Raw genomic sequence first — 24,953 nt, forward strand, 5'->3', positions numbered from 1 at the left:
ACTAAAGAATCAGTGGAACAATCACCTTGCAAGTCACTTCTTTCATGGGTAAGTTAAATTTCTGTAAGATTCTTCTTATTTATGTCTCACATCTGCTTTTCCTACTATTTGTTTCATGTGATGATATTTCAGATCACCATAGTTTTCAAAGTTGCTCCTAGAATTTTTTAAGACAGATGCTGTATCCAGAAATTTGTCATCAATATTGTAGTTGTGTAGTAGCAGATTTCTTTTCCTTCATATGCACAATATGTTGCATTAATTTATGTTGTGGATCAACTGCCAGAATCTGCATCAGTTATCATGTCTCTGTACATTGTTCTGCAAATCAGTATTCTCCTCTGGTATTACTGCTTTCTTATAGATAACAGCATCATATATGAACAGCCGTAAAGCACTTCCAACACTTCCTACTAAATCATTTTACATACTTCGTAAACAGTAACAGTCCTAGCACACTTCCTTGCAGTACTTCAGGAATTACCTTTGCAGCTGTCAATTTTTTTCTGTTAAGAGCAACGTATTAAGTGATACTTGCAAGGAAGTCTTGAATCAAGTCACAAATATGATCTGATACTCAATCAGCTTGTAATTTTTTCACTAAGTGGCATTGTGTGACAGTGCCTTCCGGAAGTCAGTGAACATGGCATCAAGCTGAGATTATTGTCTACAGCATTACGGATCTCATTGAGGAACAGAGCGAACAGAGTTTTGCAAGATCCCTGTTTGCAGAATCCATGTTGATTTCTACAGAAATTTTAGTTTTCAAAAATGTCATAATTCATGCATAAGTCATGTTCCATAATTCTAAAACAGATTGACTTCAATGATAGAGGGCTACAATTAAGTGCATATGTCCTACAGCAGTTCTTGAAAAGAATGACTTGCTCTTTTTTTAATCACTAGATACTCTTCTTTGTTCCAACAAACTATGATAAACGGCTGCTGAAAGGGAGCAAATTCTTTAACATAATCTTTCTAGAATATTACAGGTGTGTGTCCACTATTAAGATTGTAGTTGCTTTTCTATTCTGTGTTTGGTTCTCAATATCTGCCATTTGTTTTTGTACAGCAACTGAAAGGAAGGAAGGACTGCATTACAATCTTCCACAGTGAAACAATTTCAGAAGACCAAATTCAGTATTTCAGCCTTGTCTCTTTGTATCTTTCATTTTTGTTCCTGTAGGGTGAGACCAAAACCTCTTGGTTTTCTGTCAGCCCGGTTGACAATATTTTACTGATGTCATTGAACACTTCTCTAATGGACACCATTTCTGAATAAAATAATTTCCAGTGAAAAATACAGCTGAATAAAGTTAATGTTTCAGTAAAATACTTTAACTAATTTCAAAAAGATGTCCTGAGTTGATCACATGAAATAAGGTAAGCGTACATTTACCCCTAAATTATTTACATTCTGTCAGAACTTTCCATACCATATTTGTCACCAAATACGTGGATATTGACTATGGAAGCCTGCATTGTATGATTGCAGGTACTGTAGTACAGTGATTGTCAATAATATGCTATGTAAATACAGGAATCAGTGAAGTGTATAATGACTCTAAATAAGAATATTGAACTAAGTTCCCCCATTTTTTACAGTCAATATCACGCCATTGCATGTATATCAACAACTGTGAAATGAAAAGTGATTTTACATATGGACTTCTCGTGTACCCCTTAAATCTCTTCCAGGGGAAATTTGCAATTGCATTTTTCTGTTCTTTTTCAAGTCTTTTATGAAAATATTAATAAATATTGAGTCTTAAGTGGATTATTTTCAGTAATGTAAAAATTTTAAATAAGAAAGTTTTACATAGACTTTAGCCCATGACCCTCAGATTACCATTGTGCATGGTTTACATTGTGCCGACCGCTGCTTGGAAACTGCACAATCATAAATGGCTCATGGCCCCGTGGCCTTTCTAAACACTTGTCCATCTGGAGCTCCCTCTTCTATCACTTTAATTTCTGGCCGAGACCTGCATATACTGAAGTGAGATGAAATTAGTGCTGAGGAACAGATGCTGAGATTTAATGAAATAGCTACAGGAATGATTTAGAGCAAGTACATCTGGTACTTCTGTTCTTCAAACCTTTTCTTCAACTTTCTTGTGCTCCACTCCATGGCCCTAATTTTCAGTTTCAGTGGTGTCCTAATAATACAATATTAACAGTAGTTAAATTTTCCCTGCTTTATTCCATATTACCTGATGCAAACTCCCACAGTGTGTGTCAACTTCTTAGTTACTATACAGATCCTAACTATTTTCCAAAGCTTCTTTTTCTTCCTGTTCTTAGAGTAATCTCATGGAGATCATTAGTTTAGTGGGAGGGCTTCTCTGTTGATCATTAAAATTTTAATACTGGGAATGATAGTAGATAAAAAAATTACTTTGTGGGTATGCAATACAGTAAGAGTAACACATTTATTATGTTTTTAGGTGATTTTGGGGTGTGCAGGGGGTGAAATTTAGTACATACTGTTTCTGCCTATTGCAGCAACAGTGGCTTTAACGTGACTGGGCATTAAGTCAAGCTGAGCTTACATGATAGTGACACTTTTTGTTGTGCCTATCTACAGCTCAGCATCTCTGCTATATGGTGAATAGCAACTTTCCTTCTCACAATTTTGTTACATTCCATCCTGGATTTTCCATTGTTTGATTCGATATTGGTACACCATTCTATGCTCCTTCAATCCTATGCCTGCTGTCATCAATGGTGGTGACGTGAATGGTGGTGTGCCGACCGCTCTCCAAGCCTTGACCAGATGTTTACAGTAAGTGAGAGAACAAGAACATGTTGGCCAGTGAAACAAACACGGTCTGTAAAGACAGGGTTAAGCCACTGCCTGTAACACACCTGAAATGACATTTTTTGTCCAAATTACCAGCTTTGTGAATCAGTTTATGGTGTTGTGTACTTAATGATACATCATGCGATCGTGCCATATGAAGATGTAAAATGCAGTCTGGTGACTGTCTCCTCAGAGCCTCCACATTTAAATAGATCCGTTGTGCTGCTGCATGTAGAACTGAGATTTGCCCAGAACATGACATGGTGCCATTCTTTCTTCTAGTTTTGTCATTGTATGCCCCATTGTAAGAGTGCCTTTTTAATGACTCAGAGCATGTCATCTTGACAGTCTTAAATGGCTGAAAAAATGATTTGTATGTCCTTTCAGATTCTAGTCTAGTCGGGTTGTTGAAATCCTATGTTGAAGTATGGCTCTCCTCAACCCTTACAACGGAAACCCCCCGTCGCACCGCCCTCAGATTTAGTGGTAAGAGGGCATAGTGGACAGCTTGTCAAAAACTGAACACAGATTAAGCATGAAAACAGTAAAAAAAGTGAAATAGAAACAGTGAATGGTCCAAGAACAAAAGGTGCAATAAAGAGCAGCCGTAATGAGCAACGGTGTCGTGGGTAAGTGGTCATGGTGTTGGACTGTTAAGTGGGGGAGCTGAGTTCAAAGCTCCCTCGTGCCTATTTATTTATTTATTTATTTTTCCACTGTTCGCTGTATTCAAATTTGTCTGTCATGTGTAATGTCCATTTGCAACACTGAGGTGGAAGAAGGGTACCTATAATGAAAGTTGCGTCTGCACCACTACTCTGTTAGCATCCAAGAGGAAGTGGGTTTCAAATGGGAACAACAAAACATGTCTGGTGTGTCATACACAACATTAGTGACGATGTGTATTTCATATGATAGGACCTATAGGCCTCCTTACCTGATATAGGTATTTGTATGAAAGTGAATGTGATCACTCATAAGGAAATGATGAAAACATACTAGTTTGTCACATAAGCTGCAATAAATGAATGCAACTGTTCATGCTAAGCACAGTTTTTGTGTTCTGTCAAAATGTATGTTTTTAACATTTTTCAAGCTGCGTTCTGTTTTGGAAGTTTTGACTCTTGAATTCCTTTGTTCATTTGTTTTCATTTCTTTGAAACATCTATGTGGCATCTAGCCTGCTCTCACCATTCATCACATTTACTTGTGACAGTAAAATATTCTTACCACATGACTTATATTCTATAACCAATGTGTAGTATGACAACTGCCAAGACTAGAGTAAGAGAACAAATATTTCTGTAACTGGACAGACAGTTTATAAAGTTGTGAAAAAAGTGGTACGATGGGGTTTAGAACCTGGCTCACCTATTTCCTAGTCCAACCCTGTGAGCATGATGCCATGGCTTTCACATTCTCCTGATGTTGCGCTTGTTAAGTCTGGATCCTTCACAGTTTGTTTTGCTGTTTTTTAATAGTACAGTACAATCCACTGGGCCATCTTACCACTAAATCTGAGAGGGGTGCTTTGGGGAGATTTCCTTGTTTGATTCCTTATTCATATGACAGTTATCTGATCACAAGCAGCAATATTGCACAATGATAAACCAGTCATAATAGATGATGATGATGATGATGATGATGATGATGATGATGATGATGATGATGAATTCAGACACATGCTGGTAGAAGTATCTCTTTGCACAAGGCATAACACAATTTTCTCACAAACATCATAATTCAAATGGGATTTCTGAATTAGAAGCCCTCTCAATAATCTTATCTTATATGTGCAGAATGTACACTGTCTAGTCACATTGTGACCACATGTCAAAAGCCTGAATAACCCTTTCTGCAGTCTGGATCACTGCAAGACACACAGGAAGTGTCTGAGGTTCTGGAAAGTATCAGCAGAGGTGTGGAGTCATGCCAACGCCAGAGCTGTGGCCAACTGGTCTAGGTCTCTTGGTGGTCTGAACAGCCCCATTTGAGATGGCCCTAGAGATTCTAGATTGGTTTTAAATCTGGAGTTTGGTTGCCGTGGGAGTATGGTAAACTCATCCTAGTGTTCCTCAGACCATGCATTTACACTGAGAGCTGTGCGACATGTTGCATTGTTCTGCTGGCAGGTGCCATCACGCTGAGGAAGAAAAAACTTTATGTAGGGCTGGACACAATTTCAAAGAATAGATGCAGATCCACGTTAATGGATTATGTCTTCCGGAATGATGAGATCCTGCAGGGAATGCCTTCCAGCCTGCAGTGTTCCGATGATTGTTGCAAGGTGTTTGCTTTGATGTTTCAAGCCAATGGGGCAAAAAACATGATTTATCTGAAAAGGTCACTTGTCATCACTCAGAGGCCATCCAGTTGTTGTACTGGCATGCAAAAGCCAGCCATCATCGCCAATGAACAGCAGTCAGTGTGAGTGTATGAACCAGGTTCCTGTTGCAGAGACCCTTTCACAGCAGCATTTGCCGAGTGGTCATTGAGAAGATGCTGTTGGTAGCCCCTTGCTTTATCTGGGCAGTAAGTTGCTCAACAGTTTCACTTCTCCTAAATACTATAACAATTCGACCAAATTCCTGGGTGATGTCATCAACTCCAGATGGAACACACCATGAATGAGGGACTGATGACCTCACTGTTTACTCCATTAGTCACCCCGCACCACCACCACCACCACCACCAACCACCTTATATACCCATATACGGCCAGGGGGTTCACTGATCTTTGGCGGGTTCGTGCTTGGCTACCACGTTGCTACTCTTTCTCCGCTCTTGGGGAACACATCGGGGGTGTTTTTTGGAATATGTTCCGCATTTTCAGTGGCTGAAATAAGAACATCCTTCCCATTATTTCTCGTTCCATTTTTCTTTCTTTATTAGTGTTCTCCTATCCTTCCTCCACTTATGCGTTTGATGTTTCTCTTTTCCTTATTCCTCCCTGTGAGGTCCTGAAGGCCGGCCAACATGTTTAATACGTCACATGTTTAATACGTCACATGTTTAATACGTCACATGTTTAATACGTCACATGTTTAATACGTCACATGTTTAATACGTCACATGTTTAATACGTCACATGTTTAATACGTCACATGTTTAATACGTCACATGTTTAATACGTCACATGTTTAATACGTCACATGTTTAATACGTCACATGTTTAATACGTCACATGTTTAATACGTCACATGTTTAATACGTCACATGTTTAATACGTCACATGTTTAATACGTCACATGTTTAATACGTCACATGTTTAATACGTCACATGTTTAATACGTCACATGTTTAATACGTCACATGTTTAATACGTCACATGTTTAATACGTCACATGTTTAATACGTCACATGTTTAATACGTCACATGTTTAATACGTCACATGTTTAATACGTCACATGTTTAATACGTCACATGTTTAATACGTCACATGTTTAATACGTCACATGTTTAATACGTCACATGTTTAATACGTCACATGTTTAATACGTCACATGTTTAATACGTCACATGTTTAATACGTCACATGTTTAATACGTCACATGTTTAATACGTCACATGTTTAATACGTCACATGTTTAATACGTCACATGTTTAATACGTCACATGTTTAATACGTCACATGTTTAATACGTCACATGTTTAATACGTCACATGTTTAATACGTCACATGTTTAATACGTCACATGTTTAATACGTCACATGTTTAATACGTCACATGTTTAATACGTCACATGTTTAATACGTCACATGTTTAATACGTCACATGTTTAATACGTCACATGTTTAATACGTCACATGTTTAATACGTCACATGTTTAATACGTCACATGTTTAATACGTCACATGTTTAATACGTCACATGTTTAATACGTCACATGTTTAATACGTCACATGTTTAATACGTCACATGTTTAATACGTCACATGTTTAATACGTCACATGTTTAATACGTCACATGTTTAATACGTCACATGTTTAATACGTCACATGTTTAATACGTCACATGTTTAATACGTCACATGTTTAATACGTCACATGTTTAATACGTCACATGTTTAATACGTCACATGTTTAATACGTCACATGTTTAATACGTCACATGTTTAATACGTCACATGTTTAATACGTCACATGTTTAATACGTCACATGTTTAATACGTCACATGTTTAATACGTCACATGTTTAATACGTCACATGTTTAATACGTCACATGTTTAATACGTCACATGTTTAATACGTCACATGTTTAATACGTCACATGTTTAATACGTCACATGTTTAATACGTCACATGTTACAGGGTAACATGTAATTCTCAGCCCTGGGTCAACAAGTAGGGTTCACACATACCATCTGGTACAGGCCAGGCCCAGGAAAGGATGATTACCTGGGCTGCTACCTTCCTAGATTGCCGATTGGTCCCTCTGTCAGTTGTTCGGGAGGTGCGACCTGAGGTGTGGACAATCATGTAAGGCAGGTGAGCCCCCCTCTATGGGGGGAAGGGGGCGGGGCAAGTTGGAAAGAGCGTGCCATCGGATATGATGGCAATCCTGGGGATTTCCTCGCAATGAGCCTATCATCTTCTTTACAGTCAATGTCTGCTAAATGTAAATGGAATGAAGCTTCTGATTCAGAGACCCTCCCAGCTGCACCACAGTTCCTCGTTGTTTCACGTACTGGAGATGGTCAGTCCTTTGCAATGGTAAATCCGTTTCTTATTCAGAAAAGTGTTGGTGCAACTGTTGACCCTGGGAATCCAGCTCTTTTACACTATGGCAGTTTGCTTTTGGTGGAGACTACTTCTGATTCTGAAGCACAACAACTGCTTGCTGCTTTACTTCTCCACGGCTACCCTGTTTGTGTCGAGGCCCATAGAACTCTGAATTCTTCCCGTGGTGTTATTTACACTAGGCTGCTAGATGGTCTGATCGAGGTAGAAATCTAAATGTAGCTCTCTGATCAGGGTGTCATTGCAGTCCATCGGGTGATGATGCCTCTATAGATCTTGTGGAGCAGGATCGCCCAGCCTCTGTGCCCTTCAGCATTGAGTCTTTGAAAGCTAGCACTAGGCAGCCGCCGAGGTGACACCCCTTCGTTATGACTCTCCATTAACAGAAATTGGAGAGGGTTTGCGGCTGCCCTTAGAATCACAGTGTCAGTGTTCGTGCCTGCAGGAAACACAATTGTGTCCTCACAACTGCATTGAGCTCTTGCATTTCTTTCCAGTTCATTTTGAGCTTCCACTCCAAGGATGGCATTCTATCTCATGGGGAGTCGTGCTTCTCGTACGGGATGATGATCATAGTCTCCCTGACTACCTGCCTTCAAGCTGTTGCAGTTCACCTCTCCCTTTCTCACTTGACCTTTTCCCTCCATACCATTCACATCCCTCTGTCACTTAATGTCACCAGGCAGACTTCCTCTGGCTTATAGGACAGCTACCTCACCCCTTTCTGCTGCTCAGTGACTTTAATGCACACAATCCCTTTGAGTTTCTCTCAGAACCTGTCGGGAGACTCCCTCTTGACTGACCTCAATCAACTCGACCTCCTCTGCCTTAACTCAAGAGCACCCATGTTCCTTTCAGATTCCACACACACCTCTTTCCATTTGGACGTATCCTTGAGCACTGCCCAGCTTGCCCATAATCTTGAGTGGTCTGTTCCATCTGACACATACTCGAGTGACCATTTCCTGTGAACTGTTTGCTGACTCCTACCCCAACTACATGTCCACCCAAATGGCAATTTACTAAAGCCGACTAGAGGCTTTACAGCTCAATAGTGACCTTCGAAAACATCATTTCCCCAGTTGAGATGACTGGGTAGAATATCTTGGAAACCTTACTGCCACAGAATGTTCGTTTCCTCACACTTCCTCTTTACCACACTGTTTCCCCACCCCTTGGTGGACTGAGGTGTGCCACGATGCAGTTTGCACTCAAAGACATGCTCTCCACATTTCTCACTATCATCCTATGATGCCAAACTGCATTAATTATAAACAGTTGTGTGCACAGTGTCGTCACCTTCTTCGGGCTAGCAAAAAAAAGCTAACTGGATTTCATTCACTAGTTATTTTGACAGTTCCACTCCTTTTTCTGTCACGTGGGTCAACCTCCGATGGCTCTGTGGGACCAAGATCCATTCCCCAATTTCCAGCATGATAGTAGCAGACAATATTATTGTGGACCCTATTGCTGTCTCCAACACCTTGGGCTGCCATTTTGGGAGATTTCGAAGCTGCTCAGACTATCATCCTGCCTTCCTCCATCAGAAACGGTGGCTCGGGTGATGCCCGTCTCTTCGCAGAATTAAGAGTGCTACAATGCCGCCTTTACTAAGAGGGAGCTAGATCATGCTCTCACTTCATCCCGATCTGCTGCTCCAGGGCCAGACAATGTTCACATTCAGATGTTGTCTACCTTTCTCTTGTGGGCAAGCACTTTCTGCTTCATACATAAAACTGCTTCTTGGCAGAGGACACATTTCCCAGACACTGGCGTGAAGCCACTGTCATAACCATACCTAAGCCTAGTGAGGACAAATACCTTCCTTCTAGCTACCGCCCCATTTCTCACCAGCTGTGTTTCCAATGCAATGGAACGTATGATTCATGGTCGGCTGGTATGGTGGCTCGTCTCTTGCAATTTACTAACCACTACACAGTGTGGATTTTGAGCTCGTCATTCTGCAGTTGACCATCTCGTCACATTGTCCATCCATGTCATGAATGGTTTTCTGCAGAAATCCCACACACTGTCCATGTTTTTGAATTTGTAGAAAGCCTAAAATACCTGCTGGAGGACTTGTATCCTGTGTACACCCTACATATGGGTCTTCTGTGGCCACCTGCCCAATTTCCTTTAGAAACTTTTTGTGTGTGTGTTTCTCCTTGTCGGTCATCTTTTTCTAGGAAGACCGTATGCTCCGGTTTCTCTCCTGAGCATCATCTTCTTTGCTATCGCCATTAACCCTTTAATCGCCTGTCTCCCGCTGGGCATCTCTGGCTCCCTGTTTGTTCTAGGTTTTGCCTTCTATTGCAGTTCTCCGTGGACTTGTCTCATTGAGCCGTGTTTCAGCGATGTCTTGATCATCTACTTGTGGAGCATCGACAATGGTTTTAGTTTTTCCACTGACTAAAGTGTTTGTACGAATTTCTGGCGGTGCAGTTGGTTTCTTCCACAATCTTTACGTCTTGGGTCTGTTGCTCTTCCATTTGTTGAAACTATGGAAATCTGGGGCTTGTGCTCGATAGGAAACTTTCTTGGTCCTCCCTTATCTCTTACTTGGCAGCCTGCTGTATGTGGTCCCTCAATGTCCTAAGTGTCCTCAGTGGTACTCCCTGGAGAGCAGATCGAACTAACGTCCTCCATTCGTACCCTTCCCTTGTCCATTCGAAACTAGACTATGGGTGTTTTGTTTGTGCATCTGCACACCTGTCCCTCTTACGCTGTCTCAATGCTGTCCATTGTCGTGGCATTCATGTGGCCACTGGCACCTTTTACATTAGCCTGGTTGAGTACGTGTATGCCGAACTATCGATGTCATACTTTCGTGACTTTCTCCTCAACAGATATGTGTGCTGTTTGTCTGCAATGTGTGGCCACCCATCCTATGCCTCCTTTGATGACTCCTTTAGTCGGCACTGGGGTGTATCTCTCTTCTCTGCTATCTGTTGGAGCTCGCTTTTGGGTCTTAATCTTAACTTCATGCTGCTTGCCACTTTCCCGATGGGTATGTACCCTTCATCACCGTGGCTTCGTGTAGCAGCCTGTGTTCACCTTGGCCTTCATTTGCTCCCTAAGGACACTACTCCAGCCTTACTCTATCACCTTCAGTTTCACAACCTTCACACAGAACTTCGTGTAGTACCTTTGTGTACACTGATGGCTTGCAGACTGACTGTGGTGTCGGGTGTGCCTTCGTCATTGGCACTGACATTTTTCAGTATCATCTTCCGGAACATTGTTCAGTATTTATAGTAGAGCTCTTCGCCCTATATCAGGCCGTGCACTACATTCGGTGGCACAGGCTTTTCAGTTGTCATCTGCTCTGACACTCTGTGCCCTTCAAAGCCTCTGTGTGCTGAACACCGTCCATACTTAGTGCAAAGGGTGTACAAATGCTGTCACTTGCTCACTCTTCGTGGAGCCACTGTAAGGTTTGTGGGTTCCTGGCCCCATTGGTCTTGCAGGAAATGAGGTCACTGCCAAGGCTGCAGTCCTCTTACCTCAGCCCGCTAGTTCTTATATTCCCTCCAATGTCTGTCAGCAGGTGGTTTCACTTCAGCATCGCCACTGGACGTCCTCTTCACGCCCTTTTCGGCGGGAGGAGGTAGTTTTGGCCTGGTTAAAAATTGGACACTGCCGGTTCAGCCATCGCCATCTGCTGACAGCTGCACCGGCGCCGTTCTGCCCATGTGGGCAATTACTGACGGTCCGCCACATTTTAACGTCCTGTCCGAATTTTAATACACTGCGTGTTGATCTTGGCCTGCCATGTACTCTGGATGCCATTTTAGCGGATGACCCAGGAGCAGCTGCTCGCGTTCTTCTTTTTATCAACTTGACAAACCTGTCTAAGGACATTTGATTATGCTGTTTTTTTTTTAATCCTCTGCCTGTCTGTCTTTTATAGTATTGTCCCTTTTAGTTGCTGTTTTAACCTTGTGCCTCACGTTGCATTCCTAACTTAGTCTGGGTGCTAATGACCATTGTAGTTGTGCGCCCTAAAACCACAAAAAAAAACACTGGTGTTCCCTTCATGGGAACAACATCCGGGTTATTAAGCCCCTCTCAGTGGCTTGGATGACTGCCTCCTCAGCCCTCTGGCTATGAGATCATCATTTTAGCTAGGTTGCATATCAGGCACTGTCTTTTTATTGCCATTTAAGTGGTTCTCCCCCACCACTTTGTGCTCATTGCACTCAATCTTTGACGGTCTGCCATTTCCTGATAGAATGCCCTTTTTTGACCACTCACATTCTCATTTGTGTTTGCCTTCTGAGTTATCAACTGTTTTAATGAAGACATGTGGGCTGTCAACTGCATTTTACTTTTTATCTGTTGTAGCAATATGGTGAAGGACATTTAATTTTTAGTTTAGGACCTCCATTTCTCTACAGTGTATTTTGTAGATATTTCTCGATGACCCTGTTTTTAGCTATCTTATCTTCCGTCGATTGGGATTAAAATGGAGTCGTTTTTAACTCTTCACTTTGTCTTCTTGTTATACAGTTCTGACATGGGGGCTTATGACCCTAGATGTTTATGCACCCAAAAAAAAAAAAAAAAAGAAACCAGCCTATCATTGGTGCAGATTTGTGACACACCGAATTCTCAAGCTAAAGCTAGTCAGCACACTAGTTGCTTAGTATCATAACTGTGGGCAGTCTTCAGAGACAGCTGTATAGTTCTTTGGTAAATCCCTTGATAACAATATACGTCTACCTCAGTGTTCGGCAAGTGACTATGGGATGGATAGCTGCTAATGCAAGACTCTTCAGAGGCAACGTCATGGGCAGCCTTCTCCAAATAAGTTGTGCTCTGTCTCAATCAACATGTTGACTCTCCCTGCTACTTTCATGATGTCCATGGAACTTACTAATTCATATGAACTCATCCAACAGTGTGGGTCACTGTCAGGCAGTATATTCACAAATCTGTTGGCTAGTCTCTGTGGGGAAAGAAATAGAAATGAGAGCAGAAACAGGGTGCAGATCACACACCAAAATGTACAGTGCGGCTATAAAATAACGGGACTGTTGTTGTAAAAATTTTTATTTCAAAATTGTACAAATGTCGCCATCAATATAACTAGCTGTCCAATGCTCATGTGAATTTTCATTGATGGAAATAGTGCTATAAGTCATCTTCCGTGAGATCCTTGATGATGCTTGTCACTTTTCTTCCTCTGCTTAAATGACCTGAAATGTTGATTGTTTTCACGTAAACTTGACCTCGGGAAATAGAAGAGTCACATGGTGATAGGCCAGGTGAATAAGGGGGTCTGACACTGGGAAGCTGTAAGTCACAAAGAACCTTGTAACAGAAAAAATTCAGTATAAGCCAGTGCATTGTCTTGATGTGGAAACCATGACTAAATATTCTATGAGGTTTTGGGAGTGTAACCAGATCATGTTGACTCCTTGCCACAATATTCGGCTGGCAACCTTTCAGCCATCGGCAGATGAGTGTCCACCACTGAAGAGTGCTAATTCAAGATGTTAGCTTTATAGAAAAAACTGGCATGGAGACACATGTGCATTGGTGGCCCTCACAGTAGCATTCTCTATTGAAATCTACCCCACTGCAAATCCTGTTTCATCTGTGGCACCCAGGCGCATGCATAAAAATGGCCACCCCTCTGTCAGGATGTGCACTCGCCGTGCTAAAAACAAACGTCAAACGTCAGATGTCACCAGACACGTCATTATGAATAAAATACTTTTTCTTACAAGAAATTAGAGATCACCGGGTCCCAAGCCTTGTCCAACTGAAAACCACTGTCAAGATTTAAAACTCTTGTTCTAGAGATATTTGCAGATTCTTTAATTACTGAATCCCAAAAGGACCTCACGGGGGCCAAGATTTTTGTGGCAGAATAATCCATAGTGTCCTGTGGTAATTGTGCTCAGCTATGGCCAACTTACTGGGCTGCAAAAGGCGAGGGTGGCACTCGCGTTCAGTACACCTTTCATGTACTGTGTGAATCATCTGACATTTGTAAGCTTTGCTGCATTGGCAAGGAATTTTGTAAATTCCAGCCTTCTGCAATCCCATATCATCCTTTACTGAACTGAGAAGAGCATTGATTGTTGCCAGTGGCCAGAAAACTACTTCAACTTGATGTTTCCTTAGGATCTTGCCTACTTTAGATGAAAGGTTGCCAATCTATGGAAGAAGCCGTTAAAGTCCAGGCAAGACAGAAATCTGTTTTGAAGTTCTAGATACTATAAGGTCTCTGAAATTACTAATTATTTTGCGGAGTAAAACAGAATTGAATTAAACTCTTGAGTTCTGGTAGTAGTGTTAGAAAGTATTGGAGTACAGTTTGAGAAAAGTTGATTCACGTGTGGCTAATGATATGAGGCTGTCATTCATTTAGTGAAAACTTTCTCAAAATTCATCTCGTTAAAAAATATGTAAGTGGTGCTGAAAATATTAGAGAACGGCAGCTTAGATGAAATATCGTGGCTTCTCCCTGTATTGTTTCTAATATGTTTGTTTTCTTTCCCCCACCCCAATCATTCTCTATTTGCGCAAACCATTGAGATACATTCTGTATCTTCCATAGTGTCCAGTTTTATTTTTTGAGGCAAAGTGCAGAGTCATTGTCTTCTATTAAAGCGTATTGTGCAAAGTAGAGATTAAACTTAGAATCACTCATTTATTCTTTCTGTTACTGGAATGCCCATATTTGTATGGGAATATCTTCTTCACTTACTAAAAGTTATTTGTATGTTTCTTCCAGAAATATTTTCGACACCAACACCTCCAAAACCGGTTGTAAAGGAAGAACCAGAAAAAATTAGGAAGTGGAGGGAAGAACAGAAGAAACGCCTTGAGGAGAAAGGTTAGTTATGTTGACTCACACAGCTGCACTTCATTTCAGAGTAAAGGTATGGTAAATAACAGGATGGACCCAAGAGTTCACTTAACAGTTAATGCTACTCTGTGCACTTCGAGAATCAGTTCATTGCATTATCCTGCAAAATGATCGTCAGGTCCTGCGGAAAGTGTCATCACTTTCTGCAGGACAATGCTCCAGCACGTAAGTGCAAGCTGCTACTGATTTGTTTGGCTGATGGGGCTGCTAAGTGCTATACCACCTACTGCACTCCCCTGACTCAAGCCCACGCAAGTTCAACTGTTTCTAAACTGAAGGAAACACTTCACAGCATTCGCTTCAGAACTACTACAAATTCGTCGGGCAATAGACCGCACCATTTGAACTGTCAACATAACGCACTGCTAAGAGTATCCTAAGACTTCCACATTGCTGGCAACGAGTTATAAACAATGCTAGTGACTACTTTGAAGGTCAGTAAAACTTTGAAACATATATCTGTTTTGTACGAGCTGTAAATAAATGGTTGCCACTATTAAAGTTCCAACCCTCGTATAAAATGTGGTTATCAATTTGTGTGTCATTACAAAATGAAAATGACTAGGGTTCTGCTGCTGAGGCCAGCTTGCGAGGAGTTGAAAGATATTTGGACCACACAGATACACCCCCCAGGGGGGCCACAGTCCTTTTGTGGGTACGTGTGTGGCGTGCACGGGGCCCCGAGCTATTGCAGTCTCCTTTCCTTTCCAGGCTGCATTACGATCCCTGTTCCTCTCCCTCCTTATCCTTACTCCTTTGTCCCTGCCCCCTCTTTTTCCTCTTACTGGACTTCACGTCGGCCTGGCTACCCTCCTGGCTTTGTTTTGGTCTGTGCTATTGTCTAGTTTGCTGTTTCGATCTCCTTTTCAGCATTTTTGGTCCCGTTGGGGTTTGACTTCCATTCCCAAAATTTTCCATTCATTGTGAGCCATTTGGGGATGAACTCCCTACTTAGCTTCCATGGTGAAGGTTCCTCTCCCCCTCCCCTCCTCTTTCCCTTTGCACCCTGCCACCTCCCCCCCTGCCCCTCCTTCTGCTAGGTCACCAGCATGGTAGCCGGTCCATGTGGTGGGGCTATTAACTACCATCTTGGCTGAGCCCCCTGAAACCACAGGGATCACACTGCTAGTACCTGAGCTGTTAACGCCTCATGTATGCCCAGGAGTAGATGCTCATCACTATGGGGCACCAGAACTCCCAGCAGTGGCTGCTGTGCCAGATGGCCCTTGCTGTGGCTGGGTGGCGCCCATGGGACGAGCCCCTGATCGGAGTGGGTGGTATTAGGGCAGACGCCATGCACATGAAGCGACAAAAGTTTCACCATCCTGGCCATTCTGTGGCTGTGTCTGAGTGGTAGCAGATGTGACACTCCTTCTGATCCTTCGGCCTTCCCCTCCCTGGCCACCCCCTGGGAGGAGGGTCAAGCTCACTGGCTTGGGTTGAAACCTTTCCCTTGGTACCTGGCTTGTGCCAGGACAGGATGGTGGAAGTTTTGCAATGACCAAGCCTATGTTTTTTGTGGAGACGATTGAAGATAAGTATGGCAAAGTGGAATCGATGAATAAAATGCGATCCAGTGCTTTGCTCATAAAGATATGTTCTGCTGCCCAATGAGACGCCCTGCGTGCCTGTGACAGTCTCGGTGACGTCCCAGTCTCTGTCACGCCCCACCAATCTTTGAACTCGGTACAGGGCATTATTTTCCACTGAGATCTTCTTCTCCAAACTGACGAGGAGCTCCGTGCTAACCTCGAGCGGCGAGGGGTTCATTTTATCCGCCGTGTGTAGCGAGGCCATCCAATCAATCGCACTGCTATGGGTTCCTTTATCCTGGCCTTCGAGGGGATGTACTCTCGGAGAAGGTCAAGGTAATGGTGTATCAGTGTGATGTAAAACCTTATATTCCTACACCGATGAGATGCTTTAAATGCTTACGGTTTAGACACGTCTTCCCGCTGCACCACTGATCCCCTCTGCAGTGACTGGGCACCCTCTCCATGAGGGGAGTGCCTGTGCTCCCCCACCAGTGTGTGTAAATTGTCATGGACAGCATTCTTCACGCTCGCCTGTATGCCCGGTGTTTGTGAAAGAAGGAAAGATTCAAGAGTACAAAACCTTAGATCGGTCACCTACACTGAGGCTTGTCGAAAGTATGACTGGCTCCATCCCGTGTCTGTCTTCTACTTTTGCTTCCATTGCGTCCATTCCCCCCTCCTACCCCCCCCCCCTCTTCCCAGCCCCTCCCCATTCGCCCCATACTTTCAGCCTCCTCCTCTCCCACTCCCCCCCCCCCCCCTCCCTGTCAGTACCCATACCCACACCTTCGGGTGCTGCTCCCCCTTCCCCCACCGAAGAAGTGTTCCCCTCCTTCAGCAGCTGCCGGTACTGGAGCTCCCTCCTGGGACTCGTCTTCCAGGCACCCCTCTGAAATCTGTGGCCGGTGGGCACCAAGATTGCCCAGTGTAATGTCGTGCCCGCCCTGTCCTTCCCAAGAGAACAAGCAGAAACGCGAGTATAAGGGTAAGGCCCCTCGGGTACCCTGTGAGGTGCAGTCTTTCACCCCTCCAGTCAATGAACCAACAGTCTGACCCCCACCTATATGGATATTACCCCATCCTTATCGGTGACAGATGGCGACTCGGTGGCGTGACAGCCTCTGCTCCCTTCGATTCCCCTTTGGACTACGGCTTGAGAATCCTCCCGTGGAATTGTAATGGTTATTTGCATCACCTTCCAGAGCTGCAGCCCCTTTTTTCCTTCTACTCTGCCACTTGTATTGCGCTCCAGGAGACCCATTTTGTCAATTCTTACTCACGCGCCCTTCGTGGGTGAGAACCGAATTGGCCCTTTGCAGGCTTCTGGTGGTGGTTGCACCTTGGTCCGCAAGGACATTGTTAGTAAATGGGTTCCCCTCCTACCATTCTGGAAGCCATTGCTGTCAGGGTCCATCTGGCGACTCCAATCATGATCTGTAATCTCTACCTCCCACCTGACAGACCGCCCACATTCCATACCCTCACCACCCTTCAACTACTACTCCCTTCTGCCTTCCTGCTATTAGGGGACTTAAATGCTCACAACCCTCTTTGGAGTAGTCATATGACTACTGCCTTCGGCAGGACAGTTGAAGCTGTTCTGGCAGGGCTTGACCTCTGTTTACTAAACACAGGCACTCCCACACACTTAGTGTGGTGCACAGAACTTTCTCTTTTCGGGTCCAAGTTAGGTGCTCCTACAGCACTCCCCATTGGCAAGGAAATGGGGTTCCACAGGGTTCCGTGCCGAGTGTCCCTCTCCTTCTCTTAGCCATTAATGGTCTGGTGACAGCTGTCCGACAGTGTCCCCCTCTTTGTATGCTGATTATTTTTGTATCTACCTCTCTTCCTCTGTAATGGGCACTGCAGAACGCCATCTACAGGGGGCAATCTGCCGGGTGCACTCATGGGCTCTCTCCCATGGCTTTCAGTTTTCGGCAGCCAAGACGTGTCATGTGTTTCTACTGTCGCCGTACAGTCCACCCCCATCTGGAACTGTTCCTTGATGGCCAGCCCCTCAAGGTAGTGGACACCATTCACTTCTTGGGTCTGGTCTTTGATGCCTGGTTGACATGGCTCCCTCATCTTCGCCAGCTAAAGAGAACATGCTGGTCCCATCTCATAGTTCTTAGATGTCTGTGCAATACAGCCTGGGGTGCAGACCGCTCTGTTCTCAAGCGTTGGTCCAGTCTCGTTTAGACTATGGAAGTCCTGTCTATGGTTCTGCAGATCCTAGACCCCATCCACCACTGTGGGGTCTGACTTGCGACTGGTGCCTTCCGGCCTAGCCCCGTACTTAGTCTTCTCGCAGAGCCAAGGATTCCACCACTGCGAGTTTTGTGCCAACAACAGCTGATATCTTATGCGCTCCGCATTTGCTGCACCCCAAAGCACCCTAAGTATGGTCTCCTTTATGCAGACATGGAGATCACCCCGCCACAGCGGCGGCCACTATGTGGGCTTACCATGGCTGTCTGCATTCAGTCACTCTTTCCTGAGCTCAAGCAATTCCCTTTACCGCCTCTTTTCTGCTCACGCAAGTACCCCTCCTTGGTGCGTCTCTCGGCCACAGCTCTGTCGTCATCTCTCAATAGATTCAAAGAATTCTGTCCCTCCCATGGCCGTTCGCCACCAATTCTACTGTCTCCCCAGTTCATTTCAGGGTTCAGAAGTGATTTATACTGATGGCTCCATGGTTGCTGGCTGCACTGGTTTTGCTTACACATATGCACAATGCACAGAACTTCGTTCCTTGCCTGAAGGCTGTAGTGTTTTTACTGCAGAATTGGTAGCCATCTTGCACGCACTGGACCATATCCACTCCTGCTCGGGAGTATCCTTCACTATCTGTAGTGACTCATTGAGTGGTTTGCACACTATCGGCCATTGCTTCCCTCGCCACCCAATGGTCATCGCTATCCAGGACTCCCTTTCTCTCCTTGCTCAACGTGGATGCTCAGTGGTTTTCATTTGGACCCCAGGCCATGTTGGGATTCCTGGCAATGTACTTGCTGATTGGCTGGCTAAGTTAGCTACTACCAGGCCATCGCTTGCTATTAGCATTCCGGAAATAGTTCACTCGGCATTACATCATCATGTTTTGGGCCTTTGGGATTCAGAATGGCACACCCCTTCTTCGTCGATCAAGCTCAGGGCGATTAAGGATTCTAAAACTCCGTGGCGGTCCTCTTCCTGGGCTCCTCGGAAGGCCTCTGTCATTCTATTCCGGCTCCACATTGGCCATAGTTGGTTGACTCATGGTTAGGACCCCCCTCTCTGTTGTTGTGGTCGATGTTGACTTTGGCTCACATCTTATTGGACTGCCTCAACTTAGCCACCCTGCGAAGGACTTTTAGCTTTCCAGACTCGCTATCCCTGGTGTTGGCTGACAATGCCTCAATGGCGGATCTCGTTTCACGTTTTATTCATGATGGGGGTTTTTATCACTTTATTTAAGGGAGGGACCTTCCACCTTATCGGTGAGTGGAAGGGATGGCAGGCCCTCTTGTTCCTCCTTCATCCTGACTGGATTGGCTTCAAGTGGGCGTGGTGGTTCACCCCAGCCCTCTGCCTCCCCACTCCTTTGCTCTCTTGTCCCCTGTGCCCCTATCAGTCACTTTCTTTCTCACCTCTTCTTCCATCCTTTTCCTTCCTTCCTTCCTTCCTTCCTTCCTTCCTTCCTTCCCTGTCAATAGGTCATAGTTTTATGGATATTGTAGTTCCCTCTTTTTTATGTGGGATTTTATCATTTTTAGTTAATCTAAGATAAGAGGGACTGATGACCGCGTAGCTTAGTCCCTTCAACCAACCAACCACACAAATATAGTGAATGCTTTCTGACCCTGCTTGTTGTTTACCTTAAATGCTGCAAAGTGCCATGGTAGTCGTTTGGCACAGGATTCGTAGTTCTCAATCATAATTCAGTGCTGGTAATGCAGGTAACAGGACTTGCAAACTGCTGCAGCGCTTCTTGTGTCTGTTGATTGGTGGTGGAGGATGATTCCTTCTGCATAATTAATTCCCTCGACTGCTTTGGCTGCTGCAGTTGGTGAAGTTGTTACTGCTGTTGAAAGTCGTTGCTGTTGCAGATATAAAATATTTAGCAGGATGGAATGTTATGTACATTAGATTGTGTAGTGTTAATCAACACAATTCAGAAATCAGTTCGTAAGCAACACAGTCCATGTGGAAGATCGTTACTGTAGATAGCATAGGTGTAATAGGAGAATAAGAGTGCTCATACTGCTGCACTACTCCCCCCCCCCCACCCCCCCCCCACCCCCCACATGCCCTCGACCCTTAATCACCTATGGCTAGTGACTGTCACCTTGTTCTTGTGTGGCAGTGTGGCATCCTCTTTAGACATACTGCTTCTGATTGCATAAATGCCTTTGGCATATCTGTATGGGTAGCACTTGCAGGTACTAAAGTTAGTATACAGTTCTTCAGTTTTGAAATTTCGTGATACTGATGACACAGACTTAAAAGTACTGAAAGGTCTTTTATACAAATACAGCAAAAGATTTTTCTTTCTGTGGAAAAATAATAGTTTGGTTTAAACATAGTTTCACAGAAATGGGGCTAATATTTTATACACACTAGTTCATTTCCTGCAAATTGACAGATTTTACCAAAGGTTCAGTAGTCCTTTTTGGTTACTGTTGTCTTAGTAATAAAGAATAATCAAATCTTCAGTTGATATTCCATCACTCTGTCAGCTGACTCAATCACTACAGATCAGTATAGATGACTAGGAAATTGTCACTGAATCCCTTTCTTACTAAAGATGTTATTTGATTTCCACTTCTTTCCTTGAAGCTCATTGCAAAGAATCTTGAAAATTGATGGTATTTGGAGTTCTAGTAGTGGCATTTAAATCATTTGAATTTGTCTGAAATATATGATACACAGATCAGTAGAACATAAGTAGCTTTTGTAAGTAAATATCAATAAGCAGTGCATCCTGAAATGTCAAGTTGTCATGGAAAATCTGTGTCTGGTTGGATGCAGGAGCCTGCCACAATTTAAAGGTTGTTTACGTACTAATGTAAGGCTCTCATAACATGTTTTTCTAATTTTTCTGTACAGTAAAAAACTAAACATATTATCTTTAATTCAGTGTGGTATTGCTAAACACTTAGCAACTGCAAAATAAGATACGAGGGCTATCCACAAAGTACATCACGTTTTGGAATTAAAAATAAAGTATTGGAAATTTTTTTATTATATACAGATGAAAGCCACACTTAAATACTACTTTTCTACATAGTTGCCATTTAAATTAACGCACTTATCATAGCGATGGACGGGCTTGTAAATTCCTTCATCGTAAAATTCGGCCGCCTGCGCCTTCAACCACGTGGCGACTGTCTTTTGGGACAGAAAAGGTGTGATTTTTGTGGATTTCCTGGAAAGAGGCACTACAATAAACTCTCAAAGGTATTGCCAAACTTTGCACAACCTCAGAAGAGCAATACAAAACAAGCGCAGGGGAAAGTTGGGCTCAAAGATCTTGCTGATTCACGACAACGCCCGGGCCCACACGGCAAATGCCACTTGTGAAGTTCTCGAATCTTTTAAGTGGGAGTTGTTTCCTCATCCGCCGTAGAGTCCCGACCTGGCACCGAGCGACTTCCACTCATTCCCAGCAATGAAGAAGAGGCTGGCTATGCAGCGTTTTGATGACGACGCACAGCTTCAAGAAGAGGTAACCACGTGGTTGAAGGCGCAGGCGGCCGAATTTTACGATGAAGGAATTTCAAAGCTCGTCCATCGCTACGATAAGTGCCTTAATTTAAATGGCAACTATGTAGAAAAGTAGTATTTAAGTGTGGCTTTCATCTGTACATAATAAAAAAATTTCCAATTTTTTATTTATTTTTAATTCCAAAACATAATGTACTTTGTGGATAGCCCTACACTGGATAGACTACACTGACAAATTAATCATTTATTAGTACTAATCTTCTGTGTCTGTTTTGAGAACAATATATTCCTGTTTTTAGATGCTAATGAAGAAAAACGGAAGGAAGAACTACGGGAGCAAGCTAAGAAAGAGCTGGAAGAATGGTATAAGCATCATGAGGAGCAGATAGCCAAAACAAAGGCGGCAAATCGGTAAGTTGGAATGATTTGCTCTAAAGAGTCTATTGTTAATTTTGGAAAAGCAATTATATTACCTGCTTCCTCTTGGAGGGCTTCCTTGCTCTAAAATGTTCCACCTTCCCCCCCCCCCCCCCCCCCCCCTACCCCCCACCCCCCCACCGCCGTTATCACTCTTGGGAAGATTATGGAACAACTGCATATTTAACATGGTGTAACTCACTGTTGTAATTTATTCTTGCCATTACACAAAGACTTTTATGCTGAAAATATGCTATCAGTTGTAATGAAAATGTAATATTAAATATTCTCTTCTTTTTTTTAATGCTGCCACAGGGAAGCAGCTAAGTAAGTGCTATATATTTTGCTAAAATAATTTGCATAATTACTAACAGCTGCTGATCATATTTATTTAAGCACCCTATAGCAGAGATCAATTTAATAACATTTCATTAACTTTACAGGAATGCTGAGAAACAGTTTGTTGCTGAAGCAGGAGAAATTGAGCCAGGCACTGAGTGGGAGAGGATTGCAAAGCTGTGTGATTTCAACCCTAAATCAAGCAAGACCAGTAAGGATGTCTCCCGCATGCGTTCCATTATTCTTCAGTTGAAACAGACTCCTCCTGCAGCTAAGCGTGCTTGAGGATATATTCAGCAAACTGAATAAACAACAGGTCACCTTGTAGTTAAGAAATGTTGTTAACTGTCGAATCATTACCTAAACATGTAGGGAATATCTGAAAAATTCTATATTTTCATGTTGAAAATAAATGCCTCACTTCAATATAATGTTAATTCAAATCCTCAAGATGACATCCCCGATGACGTACCACTCTTCTGAAAATAGTTAAATCTCGTAGGGTAAAAAAGCTGATTCTAGCAGTAAATAATTATTATTACTATTTTTATCTTCAAACAAAATTATGCAGTTCGTAATTAATGTAAATAAAATGTAGGCAAGATGGCTGCAGTTCCTTCAGTTCTGAATACAAAATGTAGGGGACTTGAATCTGTCCATGTAAAACTTCACTGCTCATATCTTCAAGAAATGAGGTATGAGATGGGGTCATTATCGTTGGAACAGAAGCCTCTCTTAATCCGTAGGCAAATTATCTAAGATCTTATAAGGCAAGTAGAAAATGCATGCTCCAGAGTCCATCTGAAAGTAAGAATTTGCTGTTAATGTTATAATATTTTGTGACCACATTTAATGATCAAAACTGGCTATTTACAAATATAACTTTGATGACAACTCAAGTAATATCATCATAAAGAAGTGCAACAAAGATTGTTGTTGAATAAACTTTGAGTGCAAAGTCTTAAAAATGTTAACAATGTAAGTGGAGATTTCACTGTTCTACTTTTGTAATTTATGTGAAAAATAAATTTGTGTAAAACACAATTTGTGGAGCATCCTTGAGTATGCACGAAGTTATTGAATATAACAATAAATAAATGTTAATGAAAATAATCAATTTTTGAAACTATAATGGAACTGGATTTATAAAAAATCTAATCACCAAGTGATGGCAGGAGGGTTGAAGCAGAAGTAAGAAGGGTGAAGGAAAAAGATGGGTGAGGTTGAGGAGTGGGGAGAGTTTGTAAAAATTGCCCAGAACCCTGGGCCATGGAAGTCACCAGACTTCTTACCCCATGCGGTTACACTCCTAACCTGGTGCTCAGGGAGACTTTCCTGAACTATCCCATTTCCTGAACCTCACCAGCCCTGCTCCTTCAACCCTTCTGCCAGGCTCCAAAATCATGCAGATTTAAATATCCTCATGTGTGTTGTTCTGCCACTGCTTGGTTAATGAATGAATGAATAAACATTGTATTGTGACTGGTGTGTCAGTTTTGTTGTATAATTTTCCAAGCTTCTTTTCATTTGGCTCATTCTAGGCGGCATTCACTAAAGAGGAATATTGCTGCAAGAAAAAGGGGAACTAATATCAGTTTCTTTGAGAAGTTTTCAATTCCTGGTACATATTTTGAAAAATATAGCTCTGGTGCTAGTTGTGAAAGCAATTCTGTACTTCATCTATACTCCACAAGCAATTTCATGCTGAACATAGTCTACCCTCACAGGTGACAGCAAGCACTGCAAATATTTTTCTGCTCACTATGGAGATAGACATCAGATGTCAAATGAAGCCAGCAACAGAAAACATGTGTGAAGATTATATACTGTGTGAAATGGTAGTTAAATTTCTAGACGAACATGGAAATAGTGCAGACATGTGGCTAGAAATGACTGAAACACTTGATGTTGCAGATTGCAAATCTGCAGACGGTAAAGAAACTTACTCGTGAAGACTCTTGGAGTAACAGTGTCATGTATAATCAGTTATCTCCAAAAGTAATGCCACATGCAATCATTAGTTATCTCCAAAAGCAACACCAGTAAATAAAATTACTTATCAGACAAAAAGCAGCAATGTTTTGGTTGGTTGAAAGTGGTAAGAAATTGCTGTATGTCAGTACTGTTCAAAATACATATTGCTTTGTCCGTTCTGAACGTGAATTGTATAGGTGGAAAAAGTCACTAGATGACATAAGAGTTGACTAGAGATTGAGACAGTCAAATGTATGACTTTTTGAGCTATCACTTCAGTAGAACACAAAGTTGTGCCAAGAAAAATAACAAAATACATATTGAGAAACAGGTTGCAAAATGAAGCGATTCAAACAAGCTTTTATGAATGAATGCAAAGCACAAGATCAATCACTAGTTTTAATGAATTTTAAGTTTAAAGTGCAGATTAGTCTGGTTTTCAAAACAAAATAGGTGCTAAAAGAATGGGGAAAACAGAGGCGATTGCACTCAACCATTCATACACTACAAGGTGCATAATTAGAATGGATGCTTCATTGCTGCCTAAATTATACGTA

The 24,953-nt window shown here is 42.6% G+C and overlaps 1 protein-coding gene across 5 annotated transcripts in view; it reads left to right on the forward strand.

Annotated features, from left to right (window-relative positions):
- The window catches only part of LOC126412382 (clathrin light chain), a 61,409-nt gene extending 38,562 nt beyond the window's left edge, over window positions 1-22,847 (forward strand). For all 5 annotated transcript variants that reach the window (XM_050081957.1, XM_050081956.1, XM_050081958.1 and 2 more), the window contains 3 exons: window positions 14,291-14,392; window positions 21,966-22,077; window positions 22,527-22,847. In XM_050081957.1, the coding sequence (XP_049937914.1) occupies window positions 14,291-14,392; window positions 21,966-22,077; window positions 22,527-22,707 (395 nt within the window). In that variant the 3' untranslated portion in view covers window positions 22,708-22,847. The remainder of the gene's footprint in view (window positions 1-14,290; window positions 14,393-21,965; window positions 22,078-22,526) is intronic.
- The last annotated feature ends 2,106 nt before the right edge of the window (window positions 22,848-24,953 follow it).

Source organism: Schistocerca serialis, chromosome 7 (assembly GCF_023864345.2).
Source record: "Schistocerca serialis cubense isolate TAMUIC-IGC-003099 chromosome 7, iqSchSeri2.2, whole genome shotgun sequence".
Classification (NCBI taxonomy): Eukaryota; Metazoa; Arthropoda; class Insecta; order Orthoptera; family Acrididae; genus Schistocerca; species Schistocerca serialis.